This window comes from Mytilus trossulus, chromosome 8, assembly GCF_036588685.1.
Source record: "Mytilus trossulus isolate FHL-02 chromosome 8, PNRI_Mtr1.1.1.hap1, whole genome shotgun sequence".
Taxonomy (NCBI): Eukaryota; Metazoa; Mollusca; class Bivalvia; order Mytilida; family Mytilidae; genus Mytilus; species Mytilus trossulus.
In genome coordinates, this window is record NC_086380.1 from 70485870 (window position 1) to 70501827 (window position 15958).

Consider the following 15958-nt stretch of genomic DNA (forward strand, 5'->3'; position numbering starts at 1 on the left):
CAAGTGCATTACTCAGTGTGTTTTGGAATAACTCTGCGGCTGATGAAACACCAAAACTGAGTCGTTTATATCTCCGTAATCCTACGTGTGTCGTGAAGGTTGTGATGTTCCGGGATTCCTCGTTTAACTCCAATTGATGATATCCACTTCGAAGGTCCATTTTCGAGAATACTTTAGATCCGTTTAAATCCAAGATCATATCATCGAGTGTTGGTGTAATATGACGTGAACGCAAAATAGCTTTGTTCGGTTCCCTCATATCCACGCATAATCGAATTTCGTTCTTGTTTTTCGGTTTAGGGGCCACAACTATCGGGGACACCCAAGGTGTTGGTCCATCCACCTTTTCAATTATATCCTGTTTTTCGAGTTTCTCGAGTTCTGATTCTACCTGCTTTCGAATGTGAAACGGAATACGCCTATGTGAAAGAATTACAGGTTTGATACTTCCATCAATATGAATTTTCACTTTTTCATCTTTTAATTTTCCAATTCCATGGAACACATCGCTATATTTATTGCATAATATTTCATGTTTATTTGCTACTGCCGAAATGACTGGCACTATGCTTAAGTCAACAGATGTGTCATAGCACAATACATTCCCGTATCTTCCTTTCATCACATACACCGGTGCGGTTGTTATTTTATGGTCACTCTCTATCGTAGCGTGAAATTTTCCCATTAATTTCAAGTTTTTATCTGATCCATATGCGAAGACTTTAGTGTCAGCGTGAGAAAGTTTGGGTTTACACTTGATGTTCTCGAATGTGCTTTCATCAATAACATTAATACTTGATCCTGTATCAATTAAAATATCCACATTAGAATTATTGATTTTCACGTTGATTTTCGGTTGTCCTTTCTGTACTTTATTCACAGTATTTTCTCGTAATCCAAAAACGTAACAATCGTCAGAACTGCTATCACGATCATCATCATGTTCGTAATTGTCAACTTTGTTTATTTTTCTTTTAAAAGTACTAGTTCCGTCCATACGTTTAGATCTACACACAGAAGCGAAATGATTCAACTTTTTACATGAGTTGCAACTTTTTCCAAATGCCGGACACTTGTTTGCATGTGGAAAGTCACCTCCACAGTTTCTGCAAGTACCAGTAGTCCTTTTCTTTACGTTTTGGTCAGTTTGTGTCTGTAGAAATCGTGGTCCGTTTCTACGTTTTCCAACTCCTTTTCTAACAGCATTTGCGGATTGTTTGTCTGATTGTTCAATTTCTGATGCCTGTTTTTCGGAAAGTTCTAACGCTCTGGCTGATGAAATTAATCCTTCAAGGGTCGTGTCTTCCCTAAGAGCCTTTCGTCTTAGTCTAGTTGAATGACAACCTTGGATAATTTGCGATTTTACTTCTTTAGATGTTTCAGTAAATTCACAGTTTACAGCTAGCTGGCGTAATCTTGTATGAAAACTGTCGATAGTTTCATCAGATGTTTGTTTGGCTTGCCTAAATTTGTAGATTTCGTATTCTGTATTCTTTTTCGGAGCAAAGTAAGCGGTTAACTTCTGTTTAGCGGCATCAAAGTCTTCTCCTGTATTATCAAGGGTATCAAAGACTTCGTTGACATCTTCTCCAGCGTAATGCAGCAAGAGTGCTCTTTGTCGTTTGCTGTCCTTTATGTTTAATCCAATGAATAAATTTTCAAGTCTACTTATCCATTTACGCCACCTTATTTCAGCATTGTTTTCATGTACCGGAAAACTCGGAAAATTTGGCAAAGATGCAGCCATGGTTTAGTTATCAGTGTCACTAATTAATAAATCCATAAAAATACATTTTTAACATTTCCAACTTTTGTTTTTATCCTCGTCGCCAATGTAACGTTGGTAGCCTATATATATATTAAGTGAGAGACAAGCCATGTGTACTGATTAACATACTTTAATATAATGCTCGAGCTAACTAATCAACACAAATACATAAAGCAATAAGACGCGACCTTATCTGCTATGTCCATCAACACAACACGTGCGTGAACTCTGAACTCTATAGATATTTATGAATGAATGAAAGTTACAATATTACAAAACTGATGTAAACATTATCACTGTAAATTCTTGAGCACCAATTGTATTCATTTTAAATCTTTTATCTTATCAACATCCTATTTAAAACTCATTTAACATAGCAAATGTTTTGTTTTTTAGTGTTTTAAATTTTAATAAAAAGATAAATAATGGCCTGTAAATATATCCCTTCACCTAATACTCTTTTAACATTAAAATATAGGAACTATTTTTTTTTTTTACTACCGTGTGACACGGGTGCTCCGTTGCGGAGGAATTTACGAAGAAAAGAAGAAAAGATGAGTCTTTTGTAGACGAATCGCGGGTCTGGCGTATATACAAAATTTAGTCCTGATATCTATGATGAGTTTATTTAATTTACAATTAAGGGAATTATTTATTCAAAAGGGCCTAGGTCAAGCGATTCAAATTATATGAATAAAGTACCAAGGATGTAGCCTATATGACGACTTTACATGAACTACATACTTAGAACACCACGTCAAATATCTTTCTATGGTGAATTATGAATTGATAACCTTTAAGTACCAGTTTATTCAAATGACTATCAGTGGCGGATGCAGGAATTTTCGAAAGGGGGGGGGGGTGCAAAACATATGTCCCGATTTAGTCCAAATAATTATGACGTCTAGGACGGCTATTTTTTTTTTTCTGGGACGCCTTCTTGTTGTAGGAAGGCGTCCCAGAAAAAAAATAAAATAGCCTTGCCAGACGTCATAATTATTTGGACTAGTCCCGATTCAAATGCATTGATCGGCCAAAATAAAGGGGGGTGCGCACCCCCGGAACCCCCCCTCTGGATCCGCCACTGACTATATTGAGTTTACTGGATCATATCTACGGGCTCCCTAAACAATATCACAGTAAAAGTTGTCATGTGATATCGATCCCTATCATTGTCACAATAACAACCTTTTATGTCCGTTTAGATTGCTAATCAAATGTTGTCAATATAATAACTGTCATACACGTGGGAGTTCTAGCTTGCTATTATTAAACCAGGTTGAATCCGTCATTTTGTTCAGATAATACCTTGTTAGGAAAAAAACTTAAATATTAAACTCATAATTTTCCCACCCTCTTGCTTTCTTACAAATATGTTTTAATGTTTGTGTTATGCATGTACATATACACATGGAAAAAGTATTGCAACACCAAATTTAAATTGAAATTAAAAAACACTGTTTATATTTTTGTGATATAATTTGTTAAAATAGAACTAGTTAAACATTCTTTAAATATCACATGAGTTTGATCAATAATTATCGACTCGATAAGTTCCTACCTGCACATGCAGCTACTGTACCCGTTAACAGCAAAACATGTGTTTTATCCTCATTGTTTTGAACACTTTAAATAACCAAGTTTATAAAGTAATGTGATTGACACATTGTAATGGGTCCTCCACAACTCTTAACCGCACCAAGACGGCAGATTATCAGCATGAGAGAAGCAGGAATGTCGCTGTGACAACCGCGCATATTGTTGGTCATCATCATTCCACTATTAGTCGTTTTGAGAATAAAAATCAGGCAATAGACCATGTTAGAGATTATCCAAGATCAAAAAGACCCCCTATGACATCTGCTAGGGAAAATATAGCATAAGGAATCTTGAAAGAAACCTATTGCATACAATACAATCCTAAAAAGAGTGCTGGGCATACAGGAGCCTTTTAACAAAAATTGTTCCAGGTCGACTCATCGCTACTGGTTATCTTGCGATCAGACCATTTCGGGTACCTTTGCTTACAAACTGACACACAGTTGTCCGTATCCAATGTAGTGCAGAGCTCGCCAAAGTTGGAAATTAGTATCGTGGAGGAAGATCCATTGTTCCAATGGAATTTGGTTTATCTTCCTTGGCCCGATCGTAGCTCTGATTTGATCCATATCGAGCAGATATGAGATACTTTTGGGCGTAATGTGCACGAAAGGACACCACAGTCCAAACACGTGATGAAATAAACAATGCCATTCATCAGAAATGGTTTCTGCTACCTTAGGTAGCTACCATTTGATTTTTTTTTGGGGGGGGGGGGGGGGGGGGATTTATGGAAGGAATCAGAAGACGTTAAGTGGCGGTTAACCGTTTGAAAGGAAGCTGCGCACAAAGTACTAATTCTTTAGCGTAGAAAGATCAACCATGATGGGAACAATCATCTTAAGATTGAAACTAAATGAGTCTGTATCATAAAAATATATCTTTATTGCATAGATACGTAGTGCATAGTTAATCCATTCAACAATACATGCCATGGAATATTAAAAATAAATTGAAAAATGAAAACAAATGTAACACTGGTTGTTATATTATCATACATGCTGTATAAACACAAAAACAATTCAAAAAATTCATAAAATCTTATTTGTAGAAATAACTGACCAGAATGTCCAAACTCAACTGAATTTAAGTTGATTGATGACAAAAGGATATCAATAGAAAGTTATCACTACATTGGTCCAAATTCATACTGCATTCAAACACTGGAAATGATATTTATAAAGGGATTTCATAAACATATTTTTTATGTACATGATGTACAAGTCAAATAGGCACCTGTTGAATGCACTAGAAAAATTCAAATAGTTACCTATTTAAAGTCATTTCAGTATTTGGTTATTTAACTGAATTATAGTTCATCTTGTTTTCATAAAATACATTTCAAGTTTAATAATCTATAAGAAATCTCACCATAGACATATTTTGACCTAATTGTCTATTTCATGAAGACACACACAATTCTAAGCACCTTTTTACAAAACCAAATTCTAAAGAAAAATACACATCACATATCTCAGCTTTAGTAAGGTACTTTTTCGTATAAGGTTTTAGTTTGTCAGTTGAATATAAAGCTGTACTTAATCTACCTCTAAATACACTTGATAAAAAAAAGCATTTTATCACAAAATATTTTCCCAAAAGAATTATAATCACTGACCCTGGTTTAATATTTAAATAACCCCTTCAAAAGATACGAAAACCACTAATTTTAAAACCCCCATTGAACATGTTAAAAATGTCATATTCCTTTTCAGTATGTGTGTTTTGGAACAAATAATGATTCTCCGGCGGCATCACCAGACACACCACCTTTATACTGTCCAAGGGCAGCTAACCCATTAGCCTGAAAAGAAAAAAAAATTAAATAAATACTGACGGACACGATTTTTCATATCCTATACCTTAGGTTCATACCATATATTCTTACTTTCTTGATGATCTTGTGCAGATATGAAGAGGACTATGGTGTAACCCAGTATACCAAAAAAAAATATCATATAGCAGGTTATTTTTGAGGTTGTAAAATTTCACGATTTTCAGTGAATAAGGTATACAACAAATGGAAGTTTTTAACGACCTTGGCTGGCTATACAGCCCTTGCACGGTAGGTAAGGTATACAAAATATTTTGGCAGCTATTATTTTAGTGGATGCAAAACTTTTATCAATACCTTTTGCATAAGCTGTTTTAAATTGGCAGGAATTAATTTTGGCCATTTTGATCTATCCAGGAAAAGTTTTTACCACCTAAAAATAACCTGCTATACAGTATTCTTTTGTGAATCCCAATAATATTTATTATTAAGTCCTGAGTCCAGAAAGATGTAAATCCTGAATTCCTGATTGAAATAATAATCCAATCCTGAATTCCTGCAAAAAATAAAAGCCTGATCTCGACATCCAAAAAAAAGATCCTTTGGTTCCTCCATGCACTGGTATAATCATGATAATTTTATTTTTGAAAAATTATATTCGAAAGAAGGAGCATGAAATGCTTACAAAAATCCTGCATTTGAACAATAATAAATGTTCATTACTAATAACCAGTAACATGACTTCGTCAGGTAAGCATCAATGTTTCCAATACCTCTGTTAAGGTATCCTTATTTAAAAGACACTACACTGCTACTTATGCTTAGGTACTATTTCTGTACTTAAAATCTGTAGTACTGGAAATTTACTTTTAATATTTAGTACTATTTCTTTACTTCAGAATTATTGTAATATTTAGGAACTTGTATTTTACAGTACTTGATTTGTACTTACAATACCAATAATGATCACAGTATTTTGAAAATCATAATTTTATTAGATTTGCAAAAGACAAACTTTCAAAATGCTGAAAATGTAACCTTGCAACCAAAAAGCTATAGTACTTTACAGGATCTAAATATTAGGCCAAAAATAAATTATGTCTGTTTACAGTTACCCAACCATCCCTATTTTTGAGCACCGATCCTTAGCCAATTTATTTCCGTTGTAAAGTGAAAAATAAATTGAACTTAAGTGTCAAAAGTGAAGTTAGTGTTGCCAATAATATAAATCAATAATTGCCTGATACATCCCAATGTTTACAATTGTGAATACAATAGCTGTTTTAGGGAAATTTGCGACTTGTGAGATAGAGTAATTACTTTGACGCCATTTTTTCCAACCAATAAGAAAGGGAAATAATCCAAACATTAAAAATTCAGGTAAATTCGGCCCATGAACAACTTGGACCATGACAAGACATGCCAGACGAAACTGCATGACACAAAATTATGTCACAAAAAATGAAATGGAAATACCAACCTACACCTACCCTATCTTTTATAGCATGTAATGAGACATATATATTTATTTGTTTGGCCCTACAATAATTTTAAAGTAACAAATTAGTGCTGAATATTAAAAGCAGATTTCCAGTACTAGATTTTTGGTACAGAAATAGTACTGTGAAAGTACTTTTATTCGTGGGGTACCAATTTTCGTGGTTTTCGTGGATGACTTTATCCACGAATTTAAGTGTCCAACGAAATAAAACAACCATTGTCTAAATCAAGACATCGAAAGATCCCCATCGGTAGGTTTGACAACTGATGGTATGATCTAGACAAGGACGTATATTATGTTAGTTATATGTCCTTAGTCTAGAGAATATATTGAATAACGCAAAATCTGAGATTACTTTAAGAGCAGTCACAGAACTACAACCGCATGCAGAATTATACCAATTTAATCTTTAATGACCCTAACTGTACAACTTTTGATCCTGTGTATATCATTAAGAATATTTTTGATCGATGAAAGTCAGATTTCCGGTATTTATATGCTAGTATGATAAAGTGTTCATTTAATATCCTTATAGTTCTCGTACATATGGAAAATAATAATTTTATTCTGGGCTTGATTTTGTTAAGAATTATTTGACAATTCAAGATACATTTATAGCATCTGTTTATGTTACTATTTTCAATAGGTGACATGTTTATGGCCTAATTTACACTTTGATGGTCTTTAATCTGTTGATCACTTTATCATGGGGTTAATTAGTGTAATCACTACGATTTACATGGGTCAATGTTTATTTTGCAATTTCCTTTAATCCAGACTATTTGCAACCTTTGATTCTAAAGATTTTAATTATCAATTTGTTTTTTTAGAAAACTAAAATCCACGAATTTAAAAACCCACGAACATGTAAATATTGCTCAATCCACGAAAATTGATACCCACGAATTAAAGTACTTTCACAGTAACTATGCAAAAGTAGCTGTGCAAGTTTTCTTCATACCTTTGCCCTACTAATGAGCTGTTCCTGGGCAGCCTTAACATTCTCTTCCTTGCCTTGCCATGCCTTTAGGACACTGGCTTGTAAGGCTCTTCCAAAGGAGAAGGTTAGTGCCCATGGTTTTCTACCAGGAAAAACATTAATAGCGTTCAGATTAAGGGTTGCATCTTCTTCAGATTGTCCACCTGACAAAAATGTTATTCCTGGAAAAAAGAGAAATAATGTAGGAGGATATCATTGTGTTTTTAGTTTGAGGCTATCATTGTGTTTTTAGTTTGAGGCTATCATTGTTGGAGACATAGTTTTTCATGTTTTGCTTTTGTTATTCTATAATTCTTTCCTATGAGCATGATAAAAACTCCAAAATATTGAAATTGCAGATGAAAAATTTTTGTTTTGTTTTTGGTTTATTGTGCTTTTGGGTTGCTATCTCAACTTCAAACCACACATTTCCTTTCATTCATAATTTCACCACTGATAATTTCAAGGAGCACAAACATTTATTCGAATTGCCTTTTCAGATTCTAAAGGATTGGGGGTATTTTCATTGGTACCTCAAAATGAATATATCATCCAATTATTAACAAAGTGCTTTTTTATGTTTAATGCAACTTTCAGAACTGCTACTTTATGGCAGCCAGTTTTCCTTGGCAGAGGAAACCAGAGTGCCTGAACAAAATGGATTGGTTGAATTCTAATTATAAAGGAGTTGGCCAATCAGAATATTTGGGTACATGCTTTGAAATTTTACCCAGAATTCAATAGATTCTGACACTGATATCATTGGTCAGTTTTTCCTACCTGGAACTGCTGCTGGAACAGTTCTTGATAAAGCCAGGACTGTAGCTTTAGCATTTTCTTCTGCTGTGAATTTTTTAGAACAACTTTGACCAGCGGTCACCATGTTTGGTTTCAGTAAAGTTCCTTCTAAATATACATGGTGATCTGACAATGCCTTGTATGTAAATGCCAATACCTAAAATTATAAAAGAAAAAAAATCTGTATCTTCTTACCTGAACTAACAAAAATAAACAGCTAGTACAATAACTTTATTAGTTCTGGTAAATTTCTAATAATCACCCCTGGGTTTTTGGTGGGGCTTGTGTTGCTCTGTCTTTGGTTTTCCATGTTATTTGTTATTGCTATACTGTTATTAGTCTTTTGATTGTTTTTAGTTTTAGTCATTGGATTGTAATTTTGTGTTAGACGAATTAGAATGTCCATTTGGTATCTTTCTTCTCTTTTTTCTAAATTTTCCAATCTGATTAAAATACTGATCTGATGTGCACGCTTCATTTACAAAGCTGACAATGTTCTATACTAATTTCTGTTTGATTGGAATTTATTCCTGATGATATATGAATTAATTTTACCTATAATCCTGGTAAATTATACCACGGAATGATTTGATAATCCTTGTGAAATATGATTGAAATTTACCTCTTCCTGAAAAATTATGATTGAAGTTTACCTATATCATTTATATAATTATTATGAATTCTGATTTTATCTTTTTCTAGATTCCTAGTCATGCTAGTGAAATATGATTGAAATTTTTCTCCATTCCTGGCAAACTACGATTTAAATATACCAACAAACTTAGTCTAGCTTACTTATAATTGAAATTTACTTGCAATACTGGTGAATTAAGATTGAAATTTACCTATAATACTGGTGAAATTTGATTGAAAGGAGTAAGTTCGGTAAGTGCCATAGTTGGCCCCAATTATAAAGTACATGGTTACAAGACAATAATTATTTTAAGTTGCCTTAAAGACATGTGAGAAAGTTAAACTGAGCTGTTTTTGTCAAAGTTTAATTCTAAAACGTCGATTTTTACATCCCAAAAAGGTCAAGATAAGGGATTTTGGTGAAATTTGACAAAATCAGCTGGATTTCAACCAAATAAAGGACCAGGAAACATAGAGCGCAGGCTTCGACAAGCTAAATATTCAAATACGACATGTTAAATGTCTTCACAAACATTATTTTAAAAGATCTTTGTTGTTGACGTTTGCGCTCTATGTTTCCTGTCAAATAATCTTTGGAAATTTAGGAGATAACTGTATTGTAATTTAAGCTTGGCCTTCGTAAAACGTAGATTTTACTGTCGCAAATTGAGTTTACCTAGCGACGCGGAGCGGAGATAGGTAAACGGATATTTGCGACAGTAAAATCAAGTTTTACGAAGGCCAAGCTTAAAATACAATACAGTTATCTCCATTCTAATGCCACAGATTAAATTAAATTTCATTTAATAAATATTTTGGCTTAAAAATGCCATAAATGAAAAAGTCCGCGAAACTGTTGCATCGTCTTTAGCATCTAAACAATGTGACGTCATATGTATACTCTGGATGTCAAACATGAATACTTAACGTATTTTTACTTTTCGTACGCTTGAGAATGGTTTCAATATAGACAAAAAGAAGATTTTGAGGCTCAAAATGTGACAATCTTGTTTATTTTTTGAGAAAATATATACCCCAAAAAAATCGGAATTCAAAATGGTGGCTTTCTTAGTTATGGACTTGTAGAACGTGGAATCTAACCCCTCAAAATATTTGTCAACGTCCAATGAAAATTATTGTTACAAACTAATTGCATTAGAATTAACCATTTTCATTGATTTTTTCGTGAAAAATCAATATGAGTACAACTTGTGACGTCATAATGAAACGCAGAAACGTAAAATTTTCAACAAAATGGCTTATATCCTATCTAGTCAATGTATTAGCTATAATTTATCGTGATATTGGTCAATAAATCCAAATTTGAAATTTACCCTAAAATAGGGGGCCATTTTAGGACCTTATCGAACATACTCCTTTAACTGGTGACATATGATTGTAATTTACCTGTTCAGTAACTTTTTGTGCAGTGTATAGATCGTGATCACCATCACATAAAACCTCAGGTTCTACAATAGGTACTAAACCATTCTGTAATATAAAATAAGGACAATTTAACACCAATGTTTATAAATTCTATTTAAAAATTGATGAAGGCCAATTGATTTGTTCATGATGTTCATATTAAATTCAACATCATGCAGATTATAATTTCAAAGGTATCAGATATAAAAAGATGTGGTGTGATACTGTTCAGAAATCCACTGCATCCTGAGGCTCACCTCCATGGTGGAAATTGTTTCTCTAATTATTTTAGACAATATGAAGACAAACTCTATCTTTCTTTCTAAATGATCTGCAAAAGATGTGTTCTATTTATGTGACATAGTCATAGTCATCTAATTTAGCAACTTCATGAAATGAAAGGGAAATTATTAAAATTTCAGTTTTGACCAAAGGAGAAAAAGATCGGGAAAAGTATAAATCCACTTAAAATAAGAGAAAATCTGTTACAATGTCTTTATCTATCTATGCAATAATTAAAGATTTCACTTCTTACTTGTTGACAGATGCTGGCGTATCTGGCTAACACATTGGCATTTTCTAACATAGCTTGGAAAGTTGGAGTTTCTGATCCTATTTTTAGAACACATCGCCATTTTGCAAATTGTGCTCCATCCTTTTTATACTGTGCACATCTTTCTGCTAGACCATCAAGACCTAAACAAGAATAATGAATTGGTAAATCTTTTAACTCTCATATGATTTTACCTCGATAGTCTTTATAACAGTGGTTACGTCTCGTTCATGTCTCTATTGAATATGATTTTCAGGTCAACAATACAAATTTCAAAGTTTAATTTGCAACAATATAACCATCATGACCATGATAACATTGTATTTTTATATTTTGACATGAGTTTAGTTCTGTTAATCTCTAATAGACTGGAAAATACCCTTTTTCATAAACTTTGAAGATGTGTGTAAGTTACAAATAAACACACGAGACATCTTGTTAAATATTCTGGCCTACTTAAAGTTCAAGGAGCATGTACATCATGTACATGATGGATGTATGCATATATATCAGCTGTACCTGAAGGAAATATCTTCCTTGAATTAATATGTTAGTACCTTGCAATCCCAACACTTGTGTCTGAGTTACATGATAGGAGAGGAAAATACAGCTTTACAAAATGGATAGCAACAATCCATCATTTTCTGTACAAAACTTCCCATCTCAGATACCCCAAAATCTACAGTAAATGTGTGTAACTGATATTAAATCAATATTCTAGTCCTTTCTTAAAAACTTCTTTGCTTGATGCTGCCTACTAATGCCAATACCAATACCCATAAGTAGGTAGAATAGGATTTTTAATTTTTTTGGCCAACAACTTAGTTACATGTTTAAGGCAAGAAATTGCTGTAAAAGCAGACAAATTTTTGAAATGATTTGTTCCATAATATTTTTTGGTTAAGGCCTAGCTGCTTTTAAAATAGGTAGGAAATGTCATCAAGCAATTTAAATCTTATTTTTGGCCCATCACTTATATATCCTTCAATAATCATGATAATATAGTAATTACCCTGTGTTGTTGATTCTCCATCAGTTCCAGCAAGGGGGACAACTCCCTTATCTACTTTGATACCGGGAATAATTCCCTTTTCTTTCAATACTTTAACAAAGGGTACTCCAGCTTTTGTTGACTGGTACAATGTCTCGTGGAACAAAATTACACCGCTAATGTTCTCCGCAATAACTTTATCAGAGGCAAACAATAGTTCTCTGTATCTCCGACGGTTTTCTTCACTGTTCTCAGCTTTTATTGATGCAAATCTCTTTCCAATAGTACCTGTACAAAAAAATGATAAAATTATTCAACCTCATCAGAGACTATACATCAGTTGTAGATGTACTTCTTTCCTTTTTAAAAAAAATCTTATTTTGAATTACTTAATTGGTCTTTTTTTGGGGTGGTTAATGTTACTTTTATCAAAATTTACAAATTAAATTCAGTGAAATTCAAAAATATGAAAAATTAAAGAACCTATTCACAACTTTATTATACCCTACACATATACAGTTGTGTGGGGTCTAAAATTGAAGCCAAAAGTTATGAAGGTAAAATCATTAAATTCCCCTATATCAGTGTTTAATGTTTCTTTTTTCTTTCTTATAGTTAATTCAAAGTGAAGACGTTTATATGAAGTAAAATGAACAGCAGTTAATTATACACAAACACACACTTTTAGTAGAGTTTAGTATGACGTCCATTATCACTGTACTATTATGCATATTTTTAGGGGCCAGCTGAAGAACACCTATGGGTGCTGTAATTCTTGCTACATTGAAGACCCATTGGTTGCCTTCGGCTGTTGTCTGCTCTATGTTCAGGTGGTTGTCGCTTTGACATATTCACCATTTCCTTTCTCAATTTTACTTCACTATTTTTCATGAAAAATATTATAACACCATGTAAATGAGGTACATCTTTTAAAATACTGAATGATGACATTCAGACATATAATTGGTTCATTACAAATCTATTGTTTATAACAGAGGTCAGCAAAATAAATGACAGCACTACATGTATCTGTGTTTTAAACATGTTAAATGATCCATGTACATGATGTAGTTGTTTAATCTTAAAACTATTTAAATATTCAAATAATCAAAACAGTTTGTTAGACAGATTGAACACAGTTTGTTAGGACATTGACATCCAATAAATCAAGAACAGGTCACTTGTAGTTCAAGGTCCTACATCTTAAATGTCTGAAATGAAATATAAACAATCTTGGTGACAAGTACAGTACATGTGAACTTGTCCAATGTTTACACATTTCTAGACAGATGGAAGAAGGTTCCATAAGTACAGAGGTTGGACATGGTGGAGAGATTCAATGAGTCCTACAAATGTAGCTGGGCTCATGAAAATTAGCTATCTAGGCTCATCATTTTCAAAACTGCCCAAAGATGCATCAAGATTATAAAATGCTGTATCAACAGTACTGAGAACAAATATCATTTCATAACAAAATTTTAAAAAAAATCAAAACTTGACCTTCATGTCATTTCATAGCTGTATTATGTCAACTAGGAGACTGACCAAAAAAAATGATATACAATAATATTTCATCTACTATAAACTGTCATGACTGTTGGACTTGCCATAGACAAAAAAGATGAGTCCCTGACTCTCTAGCCTTGCCTTCAACAAATCTTTAGTTAGAACAAGGCTTTTTTGTCACTGTAATCTTAATCAGTTATATAATTTTCATTCAGCCAAAAGACCACCAGGAGCATGAGTAGCTAATCTCTATATTTACCTGTAGACTCATCAGCTGCCAAGATACCTTTACCAGGGGCCACAATAGCGTTTGCAACCAATCGTAACTCCTCCTCCTGTTCTGGAGTAAGGTATTGTGGGAAGTTAGGCATGGTTTTGTTCTAGTTCTGAAAAAACATCAATACATGATCAATATAAATACATTTATGATACATCAGCATCTGATTACATGTTTTACACTACAATTAGAATAGTGTAATAAAAAATTACCCTAAAGCGTTTCGGAAATATGGAGAAACCTTGGTGATTCGGTATAAAAATCACTCCTGATAGTGAAATTTGGGTGATTAGAGTTCTGACCAGAGTAGGGACAATCTAGTGCATATGTACCAAGCATGAGTTCATTTCATAGGTAATTAAATAGGCCGCAATGACCATTCGATCCCTTTTAAATTTTTGGTGATCCCAAGTGATATCTAGAATAAAACAGATATTAAAACATGTAAAAGGCAAGTTGCAAGAATCACTGGAGTGTGTGGCATACTCCTTAGTACATTAAAACTGACCATCATCATATAAATGGATTAGATTTTATGTCCTAAATATTAACCTTATATGTTGTACATGATCAGGTCAAAAAAATAAAAATTATATTCATATGAAGAATATGAAGTAATGTTGAATTACTATACCTGAAGTTTAGCAAGACAAATGTCCTATAAGAAAATAATGAATATATATCTCTGTAAAACAAAAGTAAATATATCCTAAACCAGAACAAATACCCTTAACTTGCAAAATCTGGTCCTTAAACAACCTTGAAGTTAACCCAGATAGATAAGATAAATATATCATACTATCTACACTAATGTATTAAACATCATGTACATGTATACATATACATGATATATATACCTGCACATGTCAATTTATTAAACATAAAAAAAAAGTTTAACAGATAGGCCATCATAGGGTAAGGTTAGGGGAAACATGAAATGGAAGGGGGAATGGTCACTGTATTTTGAAGTGGTGGAAAATAATGTCCACTGGAAATGATTATAAAAAAACACTCAAGAACCTCATATTAGCTGGGATACATCATACTACAGGGTTCAGAACTATTTGTCACTATTATCAAATGATATTAGAACAAATCATACTTGACTGAGTTATAAACACTTACATTTCATCAGGGTTCAAAGTCCAAGTTTCAGTTCATTCTAAAAATGCTATTTTTGTTTTGTGTAACTTCAAGTGTATTTTTGTATGGTAATTACTTAGTGTGTTAATTTCCATACAGAGGAGTCATAACATTAGGTAAATAATACTATAAAATAAATTTTGAAAAAATAGATGAAGATGAATTATTTCAACTACACCATCCCCCTTTTTTCTAAATAATTTTATCAGCTGCTAGAGCTCTTCACAAGATTATAATAATGCATACTTATTATTTTCTGAAATAATTCAAACGACAAGCTCCTTAATATTTCCGATTAAAATGTTTTGCGAATCTTTCAAATCTTTTTGAACTATTTTGTTTTGACAAAAATTTTGTAGACGTCGATCAGTAATCTTCTTCCTGATTCTCGACAGATAAGTTTTTATCCGCCATGACACGCATTATCTTTTAAAGAGACAGATTCGTTTGTATTTTATCAAATAGTTACTTACAAACTGAGACAACAGCTAATCCGCAAAAGTTGTTTTATCCTAGTATAGGTTCTTCAAATGTTGAAAAGTGTTTACGGACGCAACAAAAAGAAGGTGTGTGGTGATGTCAAAATTTGATTGGTTAACTTTTATCCTTGACATTGGACGTGTATAATATTGCATTGCAAAATTGAGGGTCTATACAAATGTTGTTTCAAAGTTCAAACTCTCCTTAATCAATGTTAATAGCTTAAACCAATTTAATATTCGAGGCGGAAAGCGCCAAAGCAAGAATAAATAAATACCCTTTACAAGATCATGATGTAATATTTTTATAAAGACAAATAAATAGAAATGAGGAAACTGAAGTAAAATAACAAAAATAGGCTGAACTCCGCGGAAAATTCAAAACGGAAAGTCCCTAATCAGAGGGCAAAATCAAAACGATGGATAACAACTGTCATATTCCTGACTTGGTATAGGCATTTTCTCAGAAAATGGTGGATTGAACTTGGTCTTACAACTAGCTTAATCTCTCACTTGTATGACAGCTACGTAA

The 15958-nt window shown here is 33.0% G+C and overlaps 1 protein-coding gene across 3 annotated transcripts; it reads right to left on the reverse strand.

The window, feature by feature from the left end:
- Positions 1-4582: 4582 nt before the first annotated feature.
- Positions 4583-15561, reverse strand: LOC134681347 (fructose-bisphosphate aldolase-like). 3 transcript variants are annotated; one of them, XM_063540930.1, is made up of 8 exons: positions 15421-15561; positions 13787-13913; positions 12043-12309; positions 11013-11173; positions 10460-10543; positions 8402-8576; positions 7604-7803; positions 4583-5171 (listed from the first exon to the last, which is right to left on the reverse strand). In XM_063540930.1, the coding sequence occupies exons 2-8, from the start codon at positions 13896-13898 to the stop codon at positions 5079-5081; spliced, it is 1092 nt and encodes a 363-aa protein (XP_063397000.1). In that variant the 5' UTR covers positions 13899-13913; positions 15421-15561; the 3' UTR covers positions 4583-5078. The 3 variants fall into 3 exon arrangements, with proteins under 3 accessions (XP_063397000.1, XP_063397002.1, XP_063397001.1); XM_063540932.1 differs by lacking the exon at positions 15421-15561 and adding an exon at positions 15194-15212; XM_063540931.1 differs by lacking the exon at positions 15421-15561 and adding an exon at positions 14439-14556.
- Positions 15562-15958: the final 397 nt, after the last annotated feature.